This window comes from Alosa alosa, chromosome 3, assembly GCF_017589495.1.
Source record: "Alosa alosa isolate M-15738 ecotype Scorff River chromosome 3, AALO_Geno_1.1, whole genome shotgun sequence".
NCBI lineage: Eukaryota > Metazoa > Chordata > Actinopteri > Clupeiformes > Clupeidae > Alosa > Alosa alosa.
This window is the reverse complement of record NC_063191.1, coordinates 16059014-16077179: the sequence shown is the minus strand read 5'-3', so window position 1 is coordinate 16077179 and position 18166 is coordinate 16059014. Positions and strand designations below refer to the sequence as shown.

Genomic DNA, 18166 nt, shown 5'->3' with positions numbered 1-18166 from the left:
GTTTTGGGATCATTTCAAACTTAGAAAAGAAGACAAGGTGCAATATGTCTACTGCTAAGCAGAACTAGCGTACCACAACGATGATTCAACATCTAAACCGAAAGCATCCAGTTGTTAACACCAGCTAAACACTGATGTTGGCTAATTCAATGTATTTGTCACAACCTGGTCCAGAAGCCTTGTTTCCTAGCCTGTGACTTGAGATGCCTTTGCTGCTCCGGTCCGGGTTTTCCTTCTGCCTTGGCTTTTGGTTGACTGACAAGGGAGGCGTCCAATCACCTGTGTTTGCTCTGCTACACCTGCTGCCACTCTCATCAGCCATGGCTTTTAAGCCATGCCATGTGGAACACTCTTTGCCAGATCGTCACGTCTTTCAGTGTGGATTCTTGCATTGTCTCATGTTCTTGCTTTGTTCCTCGTTGGTGGAACACACTGCCAGTTCCTACAAGGGCAGGGACATCCTTTTCCACTTTCAAAAAACTCCTGAAGACCCAGCTCTTTAGAGAACATCTACTCTCATAGCAACACTTACAACAAGTCTTACTGATCCTAGCACTCACCAGCCGTTTTAAACTGTTAAACTGTAACTGTTAAAAACAGCACTCACCGACGCACTTATTCTTACTGTACTCTAATGTTTTTTTAAACTGTCCTAAAATTGTGAGAATTGTTCTAAAACTTACTGTTTACCATGTTGTTAGTCGCTTTGGTTAAAAAGCGTCAGCCAAATGTAATGTAATGTAATGTAATGTCTTGCTGGATTTACTGTTTTTTGACAGGATTGTTTTTGGACTTTGTGATTTTGCCTGAACCTTTTTGGAAACCTTTGCTTGGACTTTGCTTGCTCTTTGTTACCGACCTCTGCCTGTTCTGACACGTGAGTCTTGCCTAGCCCCTTTGCTTAACTGCCTGCGGCCTACCTGTGTACCGAACTCCGCCTGTTTTTTGCCACTCTGGAGATCTGCTTGAACCCTGCCTGTACTGCTGCCTGTGTTTTGTCTGCCTACAAGTGTACCGAACTCTGTTTTGCCTGGCTGCCTATTTTTGTGTTCTTCAACATTAAAACCTAATTAACCTTTAATCAGCTTCTGAGTCTGCTTTTGGTTCCACAGTCCCTTACCTGGCCTCACCGGCCCTGACAGTATTAGCTAGTTAGAACATACGGTAGCGGCTGTAGCCTAATGTCGTGAGTCGAAATGCTGTTAAGTTGTCAATTTTAAGTAGTAAACTAATGCATGTAAGTGAGCATTGCAAGTGAGCAATACACTAAAAACTCATCTCTCGTGCACACATACACACTCCCGGTGTTAGGTTAGGCTATACCTCCCCTATCGCCTACGCCAGACATAAAGCCTTTACCAAAAAAATAACTGCATTACTTTAAGTTTCAAAATTGCAGTTCTTATGCAGGAAATATATTAATTTAGTGACTAGGGCTACAGTATGATTGTTGTGCATATTAATCAATTGCACTTAATGCAAAATTATTTTTTATCCGATTAATCGATGAAATAATCGCTAGAATACTTGATTCCAAAAAGAATCGATAGCCGCAGCCCTAATGACCTCTGACCCTGATTTATGTGGATATCTGGAAAGGTATTGCACCAGCTGGCCACCAGTTCCTGTCACACCTCACCCCAGTGCCCTGGGACCAGCTGTGGCCAGAGGCAGGAGCCACTAATTCTCAATACTCTGATGCACAGTGGCATTACTGAAGAAAATATGTTCATTCAAATGTTTATTCTTTGTCTAGTCTGGACATCCACAATGTCCTATGTACAGAGAAGGTTGACTTATGAGCTGATTGCTTCTAATGACTGTTTTCCAACTATGTTGGCTTCTTCTTTTTAGCTTTGGAACAGCAGGAATATACTGTATTTTAGAAGCACCAAAGGGATATTGATGAAATTGAAGTTTTGCCCATTAAAGTGTCATCATGATTCAGTTCTTAATAATCAGGCTTAATCTGTTGGACCCATAACCCCTTTCAATGAAAGATAATGATGAAAAACACTTGTGAAATAATTTAATATGTTGTATTTTAACAGTAACTTTTATATAGTGACAAACATTAGTATTACATATGTGCATGCAAAGACTCTATTCCAAAATGTGTGTAATAAACAAGAATGCATTAATGACATTGTTATAATTAAACTATTTGGTAACACTTTATCTACGTAATAGTGACATGACAAAAACCGAATGACAGTAACCCTAACTTGTCATGACAAAAACCGAATGGCACTTGTCAGAAGCGAGAGACGGAAGGTCTTACCTGGGTAAGGCACCTGGACCGCATGCCTAAAGGCCCCTACACATTACGGCAGTGCTGCACTATGAAACCCATTATTTTGAATGGCTTGCACGCGCAAGAACTGGTCTGCTGCTCTTGTGTTTGTGACGTACATTTGCATGTTTGGAACAAGCGGCAACATAAAACAAGAGACTAGAAATGACCCCTACGATGATCATGCGTATGATGCAATGATGCAATCTGCGATGCTGTTGCTTATTTCTGAAAGACTCTAATCCCTACTGACAATTATCCTGGTGAATGATGGGAAAAGTAGTATTAAAAAAATAAATATGGTCAAATAAAAATGTGTCATAAAAAATACATTACGTTATGTCAAACATTTATGACTTGTTTATAATGTTTATGACATGTTCATGACGGTATCTACATAAGAGTGACATGACACTATCAAGTAAAGTGTAACCAAATATTTAGCTGATGCTGTGCATGTAGTTAGTGGTGATGTCATAATACTCATTAGTTCAGATACAATGAAAAATGAAAGGGAATTTCTTCAATCTCTCCATTGTGATTGTAAATGGTCCACTCTCTCTTTCTCTCAAAGGATGCTTAACTTCCTGCGGGACACTGAGCCAGTGGATTCTGGGGTTGGGGGAAATGATTAAAGTAGCTATATCACATCACAGATTAAAAAGTACTGGAATCCTGTATTTAATTGCCTGAAGGATGAATGCAAAGAAGTTGTTGTGTGGTTAAGGTAAAGTCTTAAAAGTTGTTTGTGCGTACAAACACATTTCATTAAAATGGTGGGAGCAGCAAGGTCCATGTTGTGGATACATTGTTTATGAACAATGCTATTTTCCGTAGTTATTTCATGACACGTTTCATTACATACATATGAATGCTAAAATCAGAATGTTACAAAAATGTGCATAAGTTTTCTTACTCGTTGGAAAATCTTGGGAGAGCCGTCTGTTCTGTTGAGTCTAAAAAAATAACAATGAAACAAAGCACAATACACCAATTCATCCACCATTTACTACCACCATATGTGGCAAATACATGCAATTGCAACAAACAAAAAAAAAGGAAGACAGACCTGAGTGTCATAATAATGTTTATTAATACGTTGTTAGTTTATGCAACAAATAATCTCATACAAAGTCCAGTAAATAGGTAACAATTCACCCTATTTTATGTGCTTTAAACATTGAGCGTAAAGGTGAAGTTGAGGTTTCCCTCAAAAGAATACACTGTGTGGCTGTTGTCTGTGTGTCCTGCATACTGTGGCTTTGTCCATGTACAGTAATTCCTATACCTGTATGGGAATTCACTTGAATAACTGTGGTCATTAAACAAGTGCACTTATCTGCGGGCGACTGTCACACAACACTGTATGGGAGAGCATTATGTTATGATTTTTTTTTTTTTTTCAAAGAAGCTGTTAATCTTTGTTGTGTTATTTGCTGTTAGTGGTTATGCTTCCACAGATATGTGTGTTTGTTGCAGCCCCAGCCCCTAAGGGATGCGAGGCCTCTCTATCAGTGTTTTTGTGTCAGTGCCATTTATCCACACCCACCCTCCTCCAGGGCTTCTCTGGGCCACCCACACTCAGCACAGCGATCCTGCTCTGGATGTCAGACATCTGAAAAAGACAAAATCAAGGTCTCAAAGTTGGGACTGAGTTCAAAAGCTGAAAACTGAAGAGAAGCCCTTCTCAGAGAATGGAGATAATTAAAGGGACATGCTAGCTACTACATGTAGCGAGGTATTTTAGATAAAGTCTTACTTCTGGAATATTCAACACAGGGATGTTTGGGCACATAATAAAAAAAATAATAAGGAGGATCCTCAGTAAAAGGGACATGTATATGGTGCATGAGTGTTGTTTCCATAGAGCACACCTCACTCTCAGTGTTCTGGACTTTTGCTGCGGCCAGAGCCACTTGGTCCTCAAGGTCAGCGAGTTGAAACTGTGTAGTGGCGCTGCTGCGCCGCCGCTTGGTGCTCTCCTTCAGTGGGTGGGTCAGTTCTACTGACCAGTCAGTCTTCAGGCAAGACTGGAAAAAAAAAAAATTCTGTCAATGTGCTTTCCATGCCTACAGTTCCTCACTTGCATCATTTACAGTAACTGGTAGTAGTAGTAGTTCACAGAAAAACACTAGGTGACTGAAGGTGACTTTAAGCCAATGAGCTATATTCTGTTTATTTAAGAACGGGACAAACAAATACTGCATCCATGGGAATCATACTGTTTACCTTATAAGGCTCTGTCTTTTGGAGAGATTCCTTTTTTCGCGGAGACTCCGGCTTTCGTGGAGATTCCATCCTACGTGGAGATTCCACCTTGCGAGATTCCATCCTTCTGGGGGACTCAGCCCTTCTTGGAGATTCCACCAAATGGGGAGATTCTATCTTTCGGGGTGGATCATACTCAACATTCTTGAACTCATCCTCATCTGAGGAAAGCCCTTTATCACTGATGTTGCCTGTCAATTCATTTAGTTTCTTTCTCAGCTTCTCCTCTTCCAGATCTGCTGCAGTCGGCTGCACTGGCACCTGACAATTACAAACATGCGTGTAAGGACCCCTGTAAAAATAACTGACTGAACTATTTGGAAGATTGGCTGAAAAGACAAGTCAAAAGTCAAATATTTACATTACACTTTTTATTTAAAGCGACTTACATATATTGATTATATTACAAGGGCCATTGACCCCGGAGCAATACAGGGTTTAGTGCAGGGGTGGGCAAACTTTTTGGCTCAAGGGCCACATTGGGTTTTGAAAATTGGCCGGCGGGCCGCACAACAACCCCCCACCCCCTCAACACACACATAAAAAAAAACATTTTTATAGCCTATAATTTAGTATCAAAAGTATTTGTTTTAAAATATGAATTGCTTAAAAATACTGCTCATTTGATGCTGTTTGACAAATGTATAAATTGTGCACTGTCGCTTTAAGAACAATTCACGTTTATTTCTCAATGATCTTCTGCCCGCTCCGCTATGCCTAATGCTTTACCTACGGCTGTGCCCTCTCACAGTTCTAAAATGGTCAATGGTGGGAACTACTGTTGCCTTCATGATTTCCTTTTAAAAGTTTCTTATAAGAAGGAGATATCAATTATCAACAATGACAAGCCAGCTGGAACCTGCCGCTCTCTCTCCCTCTCGTGAGCACAGACGTGTTCCCAATTAAATGGATCACATAACGGTCATTCATGTTAGATCTGCTGCAAAGGAGATAACTAAGAGTAGGCCTATCATCTCTATTTAACATGATGTTTTGACATTGACATTGTAAACGTTCTCTAAGGAGAGTGAAAAGCAGTTTGCAGTAAATCTAACCAATGTCGTCTCTATCGCAGGAAAAAAGTAGCGAGCAGCCTGATAAGCAAATTAAATGCCGGATCTGGCCCGCGGGCTGCAGTTTGCCCACCCCTGGTTTAGTGCCTTGCTCAAGGGCACAGCGGTGGAAGCCGGGAATTGAACCCACACATTTTCTGGCTACTGCTTGCTAGCCCAGCTCCTTAGCCACTACGCTACCACCGCCCCAATTATCACTTTATATACTTTTATATTCCAATTACAAACCGGTGGTATGTCTGTAGTCATCTTATGTTCCAGACGGTTGAGAAGACTCTCGATGGCAGACATGCGCTTGTTGAGCTCACATATCTTCAAACATAGGAAAAAAGACTCAGAGTGATATAATATGAAGTTGGTTTGCCTCAGGAAATGAAACAGAGACTGTGTCAACAGAATGATGGAGGATGTTTTCCTGTAGTTTAAGTTTCAATCTGTGACTGGTCTCATCATAGCTTCCATTATTATATCATTACTAATGACTTTTATATCTATCAACATGACTTTTACATTTAACTTTGCAGCCTTTGGAAAGATGGGCGATTAAACAGATGTCATGGATAAAATACTTTTCTGAATATTATTGTGTTGACCAGAGATATTCTCTTTTGAAGATGGTATAAATTTTGCATGACTTCTGAGGTCTGAGGTGGTCTGTACAAAAATAAGGAAGCATGGACCGACATGAAAAGCTTGAGCAAAGGCCTGAAGGTAGGATGTAGATGTTTGTGAGGTTCCAACTCAGTTCCTAATAATTCACAGCTGGGTATGCTATTGTTGTTGTTCTATATCCTGACAGTTTGCACACTGAGCTCTGTTTTGAGAAAATAAAAAATAATTGTTTCCTTATTTGCTTTAACAGCAAGAGTTGTACTTAAATTTGTCCTCAGAAGGCAGTCTTTTAAAAAAGGTTTGTGAGATTTCTCAGGTGAATATGTGCATTAACTGAAAGTGTGTGTTCATGTACATAGGGTATATTTAATGTGTGAACAGTATGCATGCGGAATGCATGCACAGAATGCATAAAGATGTGAGTGTACAGTATGAGGGAGAGGAAGTGTGTGTGTATGTGTATGTGTGTGCATAAGTGTCTGTGTGTGTGAGAGAGAGTGAGTGAGTGCCTGTGTGTATGTGTGTGTGTGAGTGAATGAGTGAGTGCCTGTGTGTGTGTGTGTGTGTGTGTGTGTGTGTGTGAGTGAGTGCCTGTGTGTGTATGCATGCATATTTTTCCAGATGGAAAACCTGTTCAGGAGGCACAGGGCCTGGGTCCTCTTCCAGGGACACCTGACTGCTCCGGTGGGTGAGGGGCTGGTATAGGTAATCGTTCTCCTCCTCTTCGGACGGGTTGTCTAGACTCTGGGATCGTTCGTAAAATGGAAAGTAGCTTCCGCAGTACGAATGCCTGTGCTTCACGTGGGATTGTGCACGCTTTTTCCTGTGCTCAGGATACACGCCATCATCTGTCATGGAAAAAAGAAAAGAAGAAGGTTGTTATAACAAGGAAGTTCAAGTCTGGGTTTGTGGGGGAATAGAAAGTTAAGTCCAATGTCCTGAATTAACTAATTTCAACAAAATTTGGTTAAAACATAAATAGATTGATTGGAAGTAGCACTGACTGGGGTGCTGGGAAAACAGTACCTTCAAACTGCACAAACCTGGACTGTCTTACAGTAAAGCACATGATTTTAAAGAATGTTGTAAACCTGTCAGAGCTTCTACTGCATGAAAGGAGTTGTTCAGTCAGTAGAAAGCAATTTTGATCTAATTCATGATGCATAAAGACAAACATGTATGTGATGCTTGCATGCAACTGTTTAAAAGTAACATGGATATTAACAATTCAATGCCACATGAACTAAGGAAATTCCTTCATGTTTGCCAGAGCCAAAGTGTTTACCAAAGTGTGTAATTCTCTCCCGTTCCCATCGATTATCATAGTCTGAGCCAGGGCCGAAGCAGTTCTGGATCTGCTGGAAGACTGATGCTAAGTCGTTCTCCACATTCGCTGACTCAGGAGGTGCCAGATTCTCTAAGCTCCCATTGTCCTGAAAATATTCAAACTCCTCACATTCTCATAGTGCACTCTTAACAACATCAACAACCACACAATTCAGTGGATATTAAATAGGCTTAATGAAAGTGAAAACTGTCAATATTTGATTAGATTTAAATGACTGACTTCTGCTATGTTTGAGTGACACACATGTATTATACTATGTCTATACATTCAGAGTTTAAAAGGGATGAGCATACTGTTCCTTTTTGTACAGATGATTTAGTAATCTCAACAAGAAAATAGTGTAAAATAAATGAATTCATACAGTAAGGAAGATTAACTGAGAAAGAGTCTACACACCTGGAATGAGTGGCGTCTGGAGTATGCAGAGTAATCTGGATCAAAATGAACAGGGTCTACAGGAAGCAGACGTTTGGATTTCCTCTTCTTAAAGACCATAGTGAGAGAGAGATTTGTGTCATAGTGTATGTTTCTTCAATTTTCCTACAATTTCTCTAATTCAAATAAAAAGAAATATGTGTTTTATATCAATAACAAGTTATTTAAGAGAAATGTTTGAATCACTCATTTTTGGACAGTCTGGAGGTAGTTGCGGAGAGGAGGATAAGTGATATAAGACTATACAGTGAACCACTCCCATCCTATCTATGATGAACAGGGACAGATGAGGAGAACGGTCAGCTCTATAGAAGTGCATAAACATACTTTTGAGTGTTCACCTGCTTATATTTATCAATACTTAATTTTCATCTTTCTGCTATTGTTTAACGCCCAGGTCTCCCGCCCTCTCATCTTATTCATGGAAGCAGGGATACTTACTTGGGTGTATGCCAGCTACACCAAAATAACCTCAACACAGTGCCCAGCGCCCTCAACACAGAACAGTGCCCAGTGCCCTCAACACAACACATTGCCCAGCAGGCAGGTCACCAAGGCAACGCGCAAAAGCTTCAGAGGTAATGGGATTAGGAAAAAATGATACCCACCGCTCCATTTACCACTCTGCCATAAATAGAAAGATGTTCTCAAGACACTTCTATCTGAGGACCATGTCTTGTGATATAATATCTTTGCCTTGTGGCGGACCATGTCTTGTGATATAATATCTTTGCTTTGTGGCGGACCATGTCTTGTGATATAATATCTTTGCTTTGTGGCGACGGAAAGACAGGGATTCAGAAGGTTCCTGTGCAGCTGTCTCATATCATGGAGTTTCCTGCCTGGTCAATGAATGAGGAAATCCAAACCCATGACCGACCTATTCACAGGCCAAAAGAGGGTTCTAAAAGTCTATGAAAAGAAATATCTCCATTTACATGAATGCTCTCATTACTGATGATTGATTTATGCTTCTGACGGGACCAAGCTGGCTTGTGTTTTTTAGTGGAGGAAAGACTTGGAGGACACAAGAAGGTCTGAGTATCATACCAGTTTGCTGGATCCTCTTTCCAGAGTGTCTGAGTGATCGTCGTCATGGCCATATGACCTCCCTAAAGAGAATATGAATCACAGTTACAACAGCGATCTAGGCTGTGACAATCAAGGAGAGACACTATGATATGTCGTAACATGACAAAATAGACTGAGCCAGGAAGAAGGCTAACTGAAGACAAAATAGCTTCTTTTCTTTTTGGAAGGATAGAGCCGAGCTGACTTGGTGCATTTGCCTGCTGCTACTTCATGGTTTAGTTTCCTCATCTGTCCTTTGTCAGCCTTTCTGTTTCTGAATACAGTTTTCCATAATTAGAACTTTATGTGATACATTTGATTAGGTCTTTTTGACAATGCTTTCTTACATAAGAAATGGAACACCGGCAAGTCTAGTGTGCTCTGTCTGATGCTGTTGACTCTTTGAAACATTTTGTTCCTGTGGTTCTTATTGAATTAGCCAGCAAAGTTGGACAGAGACTGGCTGAAAGTGAGTGAGTGAGAGAGAGTGGGAGGAAAGAAGGGAGGAAAGGAAGAGCTAAGCTGTGAGCCAGAGTGACATAAAGCAAGACAAAAAAGTTTGAGTATAGGAGATTTTCTAGGGGAGATGTTTCCCCCTTCCCTAGTAGTGTAGTATTTTAAGTTCTCATTGGCAATGTTTTATCAAAGAGCCAAAAAATAGTTTTAGGTTAAAATAACACATAGGGTATTTCATTTGCGTTATGACCTTTCCAGTGTTTTTTTTTCATAATCCCTTTGACCTGTGATCAAAGCAAATGTGATCTTTGACTACTCCTCTCACCGTAGACTTCTGGCATACTGTGGGTGTCATCATCACGAGGCTCTGAGTTAGAAAACATATCCACATGATCAGCAGAAAAGAATAGCAAACACGTTCAAAACTATTACACTGTACAATACAAATATAACTACACACAAAGAGGTAAACATTCTGTTGAGAGCTGAAGTAATAGAACATCTGAATCCTGTACACAATGACAGATCTTATCCCAGTGTTATCTTATTGAGATTAATACAATTTGTGCTGTTTTAGTGGTAATTGTAGACAGAGTGCAGGGGGTACCCACCCCTTAGGTCAGTCTCAGAGCGGGTGCGTTCTGAACTTAGTCTCTTGTACAGGGATCTCATCACTTTCGCACTGCCGAAACGTTTGAAACGAGAACGCACATTCTCGTGGTACCATTCCAGTGTGCCGATCTTTAAAACTCTGTAAAGCACAGAACAAAACATTTCAGTTTTGTGAACTTTTCACTGTAACTGTACTGTAATCATCCTGGTTAGCTAAATCTAACTCTCTGATGAATGGCTATTTGCTCTCATTATTAGTGTTAATTTTGTCACCTATTTTTAATTTAGTCTTAGTCTTAGTCTTGTGACGAAATGTCCTTTTTAGTCTTTGTCATATTTAGTCATTCAAATATCATTTTTGTTAGTCAAGTTTTAGTCGACTAAAAGTCTCATCATTTTAGTCTAGTTTTAGTCAAAAGAAAACTAAAGGTATCTTAGTCTTGGTCAGTTTTAGTCAACACATTTAGTCTTTAATTATTTCTGATTACCATTTGAGTCAAATAGTGTTTCACACACCTCAATTTTCCAACAATATTGTGTGTCCACAGGGCTACTCGTCTGTTATAATTACTCATTCTGATTTTTTGTCAGTCAGTATGTTTACATGCACAGGTAAGTCGAGCTACAGTTATAGCTCGGCTGGGATTTGACCATAGACAGTAAAAGATTTGACTGGACCACTGTCATATTAAGTAGACCAGTGTTTCTCAAAGTGTGGTCCGGGGATCACTGGTGGTCCGCAAGCTATCGCAAGTAGTCCACGAGCAGATGTGGTAAAATATAATATAGCCTATATGAGTTGTTTGCAATATTGAACCAACTTGTATGTAAAAACAGTTCTGCAACACTGTCTATGTAAGATATGTCAGTTTAAATCATACAGTATGAATCCACACAATAAGCAAAGTGCAAAGACAATAAGCAAGGTGGTTCAGTGAGTAGGCCTATTGTGTAGACTAATTATAGGCTACTGTTGAAGTAGGTCTAATCTTCTTTTTTTTTTAGCTAGGGTTAGTTAAGTTGTCCTGAAACTGAAAAAAGTTTGAGAAACACTGTCATAGGCCAAAGTATTAATGTTTTACTCCGCCTCGCTAGATGGCGATATGCGCCCAAACACAACACATTCCCCAAACAGACTCTCCATCTTAGCCATAGCTAACTTGCTAGCGAACTTTCCATATTAGCTTACTTGCTAGCAAACTTTGCATCATCAGTCTAACTAGTTAAATAGTTGACATTACATGATGAACATTTTCGTTTGGACATTCTGGGGGATGTTGATTTGTATGAGAGAAGCTTCAACTTCTGGGTATGTAGCATTGTGGCATAAAGCTTAGGTAGTTAGCTTGCTAACTCTGGCATAAATCTCCAGTGTTCTTGTTCCATGTAGTTTCGTGTTGCAGCCACAGGGTTGCAGCAACAGCACGTAGACTAGCCTACAGGAAAGCTGTTGCGTATGAACTCATTCGGAATATTTTGAAAAGTAACAGCTAGATATTTTGTCTTCTCATTTTGTAGACGAAAATGAAGAGAGATTTTATCTTAGTTTTTATTTCATGCAAAACATTCTAGTCTCGTCTTTTTTCGTCAACAATAATGCATCTTAAGATAGCCTTAGTCAGTGTTTCAGGACATTACTGCCGTCTCGTCATCGTCTCGTCTTAGTCATGAAAAAAAAGGTTGTTGACGAACATATTTCCTCTCGTCTAGTCTGACGAAATTAACACTACTCATTATATAGACAAATAATATAGAAGTATATTTTATAAGAGATGAACAGGAAGTGAATAGGGGAGAGAGATGGGGTGGAATCAGGAAATGACCCGGGTCGGACTCGATTGTGGTACTGGCGCTGTAGCCAGTTGCGCCACAACACTCCACAGATATACACTCTAGGTCTCAAGTTTACCTGGCCATGCGACAGGGATCACACACCCATCCGCACTCTTTCTTGTTGTAACGGCTGCAGGCTTTACAGGTGAAGAGGTGGCAGTCCAGGCATTGACGTTTGCTGTTCACCAGAAACTTGAAGGGTTGAAGGCATCGTATGCAGATCGACTCAGACAGATTGGACTGGGACCCCAACAGCTCTGTTTTGCTCTCCTCCTTTTCAATTTTAGTCTTTAACTCTCTGTTGCACATACAGTACAGAGAATTTAAGCACATAGAAAGAGACACCAGAATGTCCTAAGGAATCCCATTGGTTGAACATCTCTGTGTTTCTTTCTGCTTAAACCACTCCCAGGCCTGCACTTGAGAGCACTCAGAGAACACTCAGCTCTAGCTGGCTGCCTGATTTTTTTCTTTTCTTTTTTAACATAATTTCTCTAAGTCAAGTGGAAAATATAATTTACTATAAACTGCTATGTTGACTGAACCTTTGTGAAACATTCTGATGGCACAAAAAACAATGAAACATTTAAAAAATACTCTTTGAAAGGGTCTTACCCAAGCCTGTTTTCCTCTTTTTTGCGCAAGTTGAAGTCTCTCTGTATGACTTGCCAGACATGTTTAGCCTCCTCGTCAGTCAGCCTGGACAGGTCCACCTTCTTCCCATCTCTGCTGGTTGGCATCATGTTCATATCTGTCTGTGGACTGATTGATGGTGAATTAACTGTTTTCATAAGACACATAAGTCATGTAAAACTAAGTGAGGTAAATCAACCTGCAATGAGTTCTTGGGCAGAAGAGAAGGCCTAATACAAAATGTAATATTGTAATATTTTCCACTTAGACATCACAACCAAAAGAGCATGTTTTTGCTCAATGAAGAGTTATATTTCAAGAATAGGAACATTTTTAGTCTATATTGACCTACTGGAACAAAATGTGAATTAAATTCTGCTATATTTCCATAGTCATTCAGGGAAGTATGATGCAATTCTAGAATCCCTGACTGAAACAGCCAAGCGTGTGTTTTGAAGCGTCTGGGGCTTGGCTGGCTGGTCACTTGACTGGAAGGCTGAGGAATGAGGAATGCAGTCTCCATCAGGGGATAGAGAGAGGAGTGGGGGTGAGTGGAGGGTGCTAAGCGTTTATAAACCCACATTTTTCAGTAGGCTTCACCACACATTAGGGAGAGGATAAAAGATAAAGACATAATTTTTGTCACTTAATAATCTTTCAACCAGGAATTTCGACCAGGGATAGCCCAGTTAAACAACAGTACCACATCTTGAGATGAGCATAACATTGATTCTGGCCTTTGAATCCTGTACAGTGAATTGCTGTATCAGACTACTCTAATCTGTGCAGTACTATTCCATTCTAAAAAAAAACTTTTGTATACCTTGAGCAAAAAAACACATTAAAAACATTTTCTGGCAAATGTCCACTTTTCTGGCTTCTGCTAAAATAATTAATAAACACATGCAAGCCTCAGACAATCACTTCATGATCCAAGTAAAACAACAGGCTGTTTAAAGCCTAAAACTGTTTAGTTGTTGGATTGGAAGCAACCTTTCGACGTATTAGTTTAGTCATAAATGTGTGTTGCAACATGCAGTTCAGTGTCCTTTAATGTTAACTCAGAGCCCAACATCAAGAACTGAAAGACTGATTTTATTCTATGTGTACTCTGGTAACATTGGCATTAACATTGGCAACATCACAGGCTTACAAGTTCTTTATTTTAACATGCTTTTTATTTGGTATGGCAGATCATGGACTAGCCTGGCCTTATAGTTTCTCAAATCGTGGACTTGGAGACCATACGTACTTGAGAGATTTATATCCAAACATGTTACAGTATGTTGATATCTAAATATTGCACAACTGATTCCAGTGCCACAGCCTGAGGATACCAGACATGTGGACTCGAGTCACATGACTTGGACTCGAGTCAGACTCGAGTCATGATTTTAATGACTTCAGACTTGACTTGATAAAATTCGGCATGACTTGCGACTCGACTTGGACTTGAATACTATTCACTCGAGACTTGACTCGGACTTTGCCTCTTTGACTTGTGACGACTTGACATGTCTCGAGTCAAAAACTAAATTTCCTGATCATGGACCAGTCACCCCAGAGATGCTTTCCCTCCGCGACTAAAAAAAAAAAAAAAAAAATAGCGGAGACAAGCGGCCAGTCCAGAGCACAGTTCAGTGCTGCCGCTACCCCCACATGCGTTACGCACTGTGTGTAGGGCACCAAGAGACAGAGAAACGACCAACATTTAGCCAATAACTAGTAGCTTTACTGCAAACTGATTTGCACTCTTGTTAGAGAACGTTTACAATGTCAAAATGCACCAACAGCATGTTACATAAAGATGATACTTTTCGAGTCCTCTCCATTAAGATCCAACTTGAACTTATGCTAGCCCACTGCATTTAATTGAGAACCCCATCTAAGCACGCACGAGAGGGAGAGAAAACGAGTGGCAGGTTCCAGCTGGCTTGTCATTGTTGATGGTGATTGATATTTTCTTTTAAATATAAGAAACGTATAAAAGGAAATCATGAAGGCAACAAATACGAGATTAGGGGAAATTGCGGATTTATCCGGTTCTCACTACTGTTATAAACTATGAGATCCAGGTCACTATGACATAGGCTGCACTCACTGTGATTTGGAAAGTGGACAAGAATATGAAGAGTTGTCTTTGCCTTTGTGTAATGGAAATGGTGAGTCTTGAAGTAGGCCTATTCAATAATTTGTTTACATGAAGCACATTGATATGCCACGCATACGCATTCCACTCAGCTAGCTAGGTGGCTACTGGCTACCAGGCTCATAATTCACATTTAATTGCAAACAGAAAATGTCAAGCAAGCATCATGTCATACATGCATCTATTTCCAAAGGAATGAAAGCTGTTTGTGCCAACTTAATATCATGCTTATCATTGTTAATATTGTGCTATACATGTGGCACAAACAATGTTTGAGTTTGTGGACTAGCCATATGAATGGAGCTGGTAAAAAAAAAATCATTATGAGAATGTGTGGACAGTGGCACACAATGGGCTTAAAGTGACAGTGCACCATTTACAAATGAGATAAACAGCATCAAATGTGTAGTATTTCTTAAGAAATGAATACTTTAAAAACAAAATTACTGTGTCATTATTATCATTTAAAATAATATAAAAGTGTTGACCTTGGCTTCTCTTATGAGTAAGCCACTGGCAGACAGCCTAATAAATTGTTTGCAGGCAAATCTGTGGCCTAAGCGCAGTGAAATGCCATCAGTCAAATTATTACTCATACTTACAGTGTGCTCCATAATTTGGAAAAAAACAATATATATATTTGTCATGTAGCTATCCGTTTTGTACAGATTACTCAGGTATGCACATGTGTATATTGTATCTTTGCATGCATATATCGTAAAAGATTTCAAGACAGAAACATTGAACATATTTTAATCTGTATTTATAAAAAAAAATCTGTGGATTAGATGGAAGTGTTAAAATTATGATCGATAGTCTAATAATGCCATTATTAAGTGAAGAGTACCTGATGACTTGTTCAGGACTTGAAAAAGATTGGGACTTGGACTTGAACTCGACTTGGCTTTGATGAGACTTGGACTTGGACTCGACTTGCCCTTCTCTGTATTTACTTGGGACTTGACTTGGACTTGAGTGCTAAGACTTGGGACTTACTTGTGACTTGCCAAACAGTGACTTGGTCCCACCTCTGGAGGATACTACTCTATAGTATCAACTGCAATGTTTCCCACAGTATTGAATTCCATTTGTGGTGGTTGGTTTGCAGAATTAACTTGAATACAACAGTTTTAACAAACTAGCACAGTGTGGTTATGATGCCAACCAGATTTAAGCACAATTTAGTACAACCTGGAAAATCATTGTGTGGTGGTCAATGTTGATATTGTGGTGGGCCGCCACAAATAAGTCAATGTATGGGAAACACTGAACTGAACTAAAGCAAATGATGATTCAGGTAAGACATTAAAGGAGTACTGTATATATACAAAACATATCAATTCAAAAACTATTCCTCTTCCTTATAGCAACACAATGTAGCTTGTACTGTAGTTATTTTACTTTTAAAAAAAACGGCTTCAAATTCAAACTCAAGCCACACTGACATACAGGAAAAGGATGTAGTCCCTGACATTGCCACTGCATACCCTGAACACCTATTGCAATAACATTGTTGGCGTGGGTGAGAGCATGACCCTTTTTGCTGGTTTAAGCTGAATCAGGTACCCCTTAGCACTAAATGGGTACCCAGTGTGTGGAAAATTGATGAAAAGGGCCCTGTAAATACTGTAAATCTGAAATATTGTTACACAGTTCTCAATCTCTGTGTCTCTTTTTCTTTGAGACCAGAGTAAGAAACTCAAGGGAGTCAGATCTGTACAGCTGCAAAACTTAATTCCTGAACCCTCAAAAGGGCACTAGAAGTAAATCAAGCTGCCATGGCGGTGAAATTTTACGGCAAGCATGTTTGATTCCCAGTCCAGATATACAGAGTGCATCCCAGGCCTGGAACATAGCTGTCTTTTGTTGCTATAGATTTTCCTTATCCATCCATCTTCTATGTCTGATTAGTATGTGTTTCATTAATTCAGAAAAACATATCAGGACTGAGATGGCTGTAGCAACAGGCAACAACTTGTGTTTTTCCTGACCCTAAACTCACAAACAACATGACTCTGTAATTCAATTCTCTTCGAAACTGACTGACCATTCAGAAGGCCTTATGACTGAATGTGTGGCTGAAACAAAAAAGGGTTGCAAAAATAAATGTTTGTCATCTTTGTAAAACAAGATCAACATAAAATACTTTGTCCCCAAACATTTTCAAAATACTTTGTCAGTCTGCTGGAAGCATTTTAGGTTCCTTCAGAATGTGAACAGCTGACAACTATGAATCTGCAATGAAACCGCACACATTGCTCTTTCATGGTAACTTCTGCTTCTCACGACACAAAGTTCACATACATTCTTAATGCTATGCTCAAAGATTGTTCTCATCTGTTGTGGCACATTGTTGCTACAGTTGCCACACAGGTTTGAAGTTATTCCACACAAAAATGTGAACAATTCATCTTTAAAAAATCTAATTGTTAGAAGTGGAGTAAAATATGCCTGCAAAAACACATTGGCCTTATTGCAATTAGGCAAAAAAACATGCTTAAAATATATGTACTTGATAAAAAATAAAAAAGTGTAATAAATCTGGTAAGTTTTTACCTTTAGTTTTCCCTCTGGGGTTTATGTTCAAATCCTTTGAGACTTTGTCCAAGTGAGGGCAGTCAGTAGGATGACCAACCGCTGGTAAGATCACATGTCCACCGAATGGAGGTGGAGGAAGTACAAATTTGTTTACTGTGATCTCAGCCTTACTGAGACAGAAGAATACTTTATCCGGGCAAATCATCAAAAGTACCTTATATGAACCTCGCTATACTGTATGTGAGAACAACTTAATTTAGATACAAATACAAAAAGTGAGTAACATACATTAAGAGTAAAGTTAATTGAGTGAATGCATGTTATGTACCACTGGTCAGCTGCACATAATTATTATCAGCGGTTGGCATCAATTCTGCATGCTTCATATGTGCAACAGGTGTCTCTTGAATAACAGACACAGAACCAAAAACAGAAATCACATCACAGCCAGGGGGAGAGAACACAACCAGTCGATGGAGAACAGAGAAGAGAGAGAGAGAACCCAGACAGTTTAGAGCAGGTCACCCCCCTCCCTTCCTGCTGTGTAAATCTGATTTTCATCAGCATCACATGACACACGTAAGGCCGTTCTGGCAGGGAGGTCTGCCGGCCGCACACCAACTTTAATTTAGCCCGGGCTTCGGACGCTCACATGACACAGGAATCTCAGCTAAATATGATCAAAACAGATCTGGTCAGGCCTACTCCCAACTTCAAAATAGCCTTATTTTTTCAGATAGCTTCCTGTTTTTTTTTCTCACTCACAAGTAATAGGTTGTTTCCAATGGTTTCCAAAGTTTTCTTTTTGAAAAAACACCTTTTCTGATAGTTGAAAAGTGGAATTT

At 39.7% G+C, this 18166-nt stretch overlaps 1 protein-coding gene across 1 annotated transcript; it reads right to left on the bottom strand.

Annotated features, from left to right (window-relative positions):
- Positions 1–2696: 2696 nt before the first annotated feature.
- Positions 2697–17378, bottom strand: mlphb (melanophilin b). The gene is made up of 15 exons (XM_048239714.1): positions 17340–17378; positions 12617–12763; positions 12078–12299; positions 10168–10307; positions 9882–9923; positions 9080–9141; positions 7991–8077; positions 7532–7679; positions 6877–7094; positions 5863–5946; positions 4523–4822; positions 4168–4323; positions 3843–3908; positions 3210–3249; positions 2697–2905 (listed from the first exon to the last, which is right to left on the bottom strand). Exons 2-15 carry the CDS (start codon positions 12748–12750, stop codon positions 2862–2864), a joined length of 1743 nt encoding a protein of 580 aa, XP_048095671.1. The 5' UTR covers positions 12751–12763; positions 17340–17378; the 3' UTR covers positions 2697–2861.
- Positions 17379–18166: the final 788 nt, after the last annotated feature.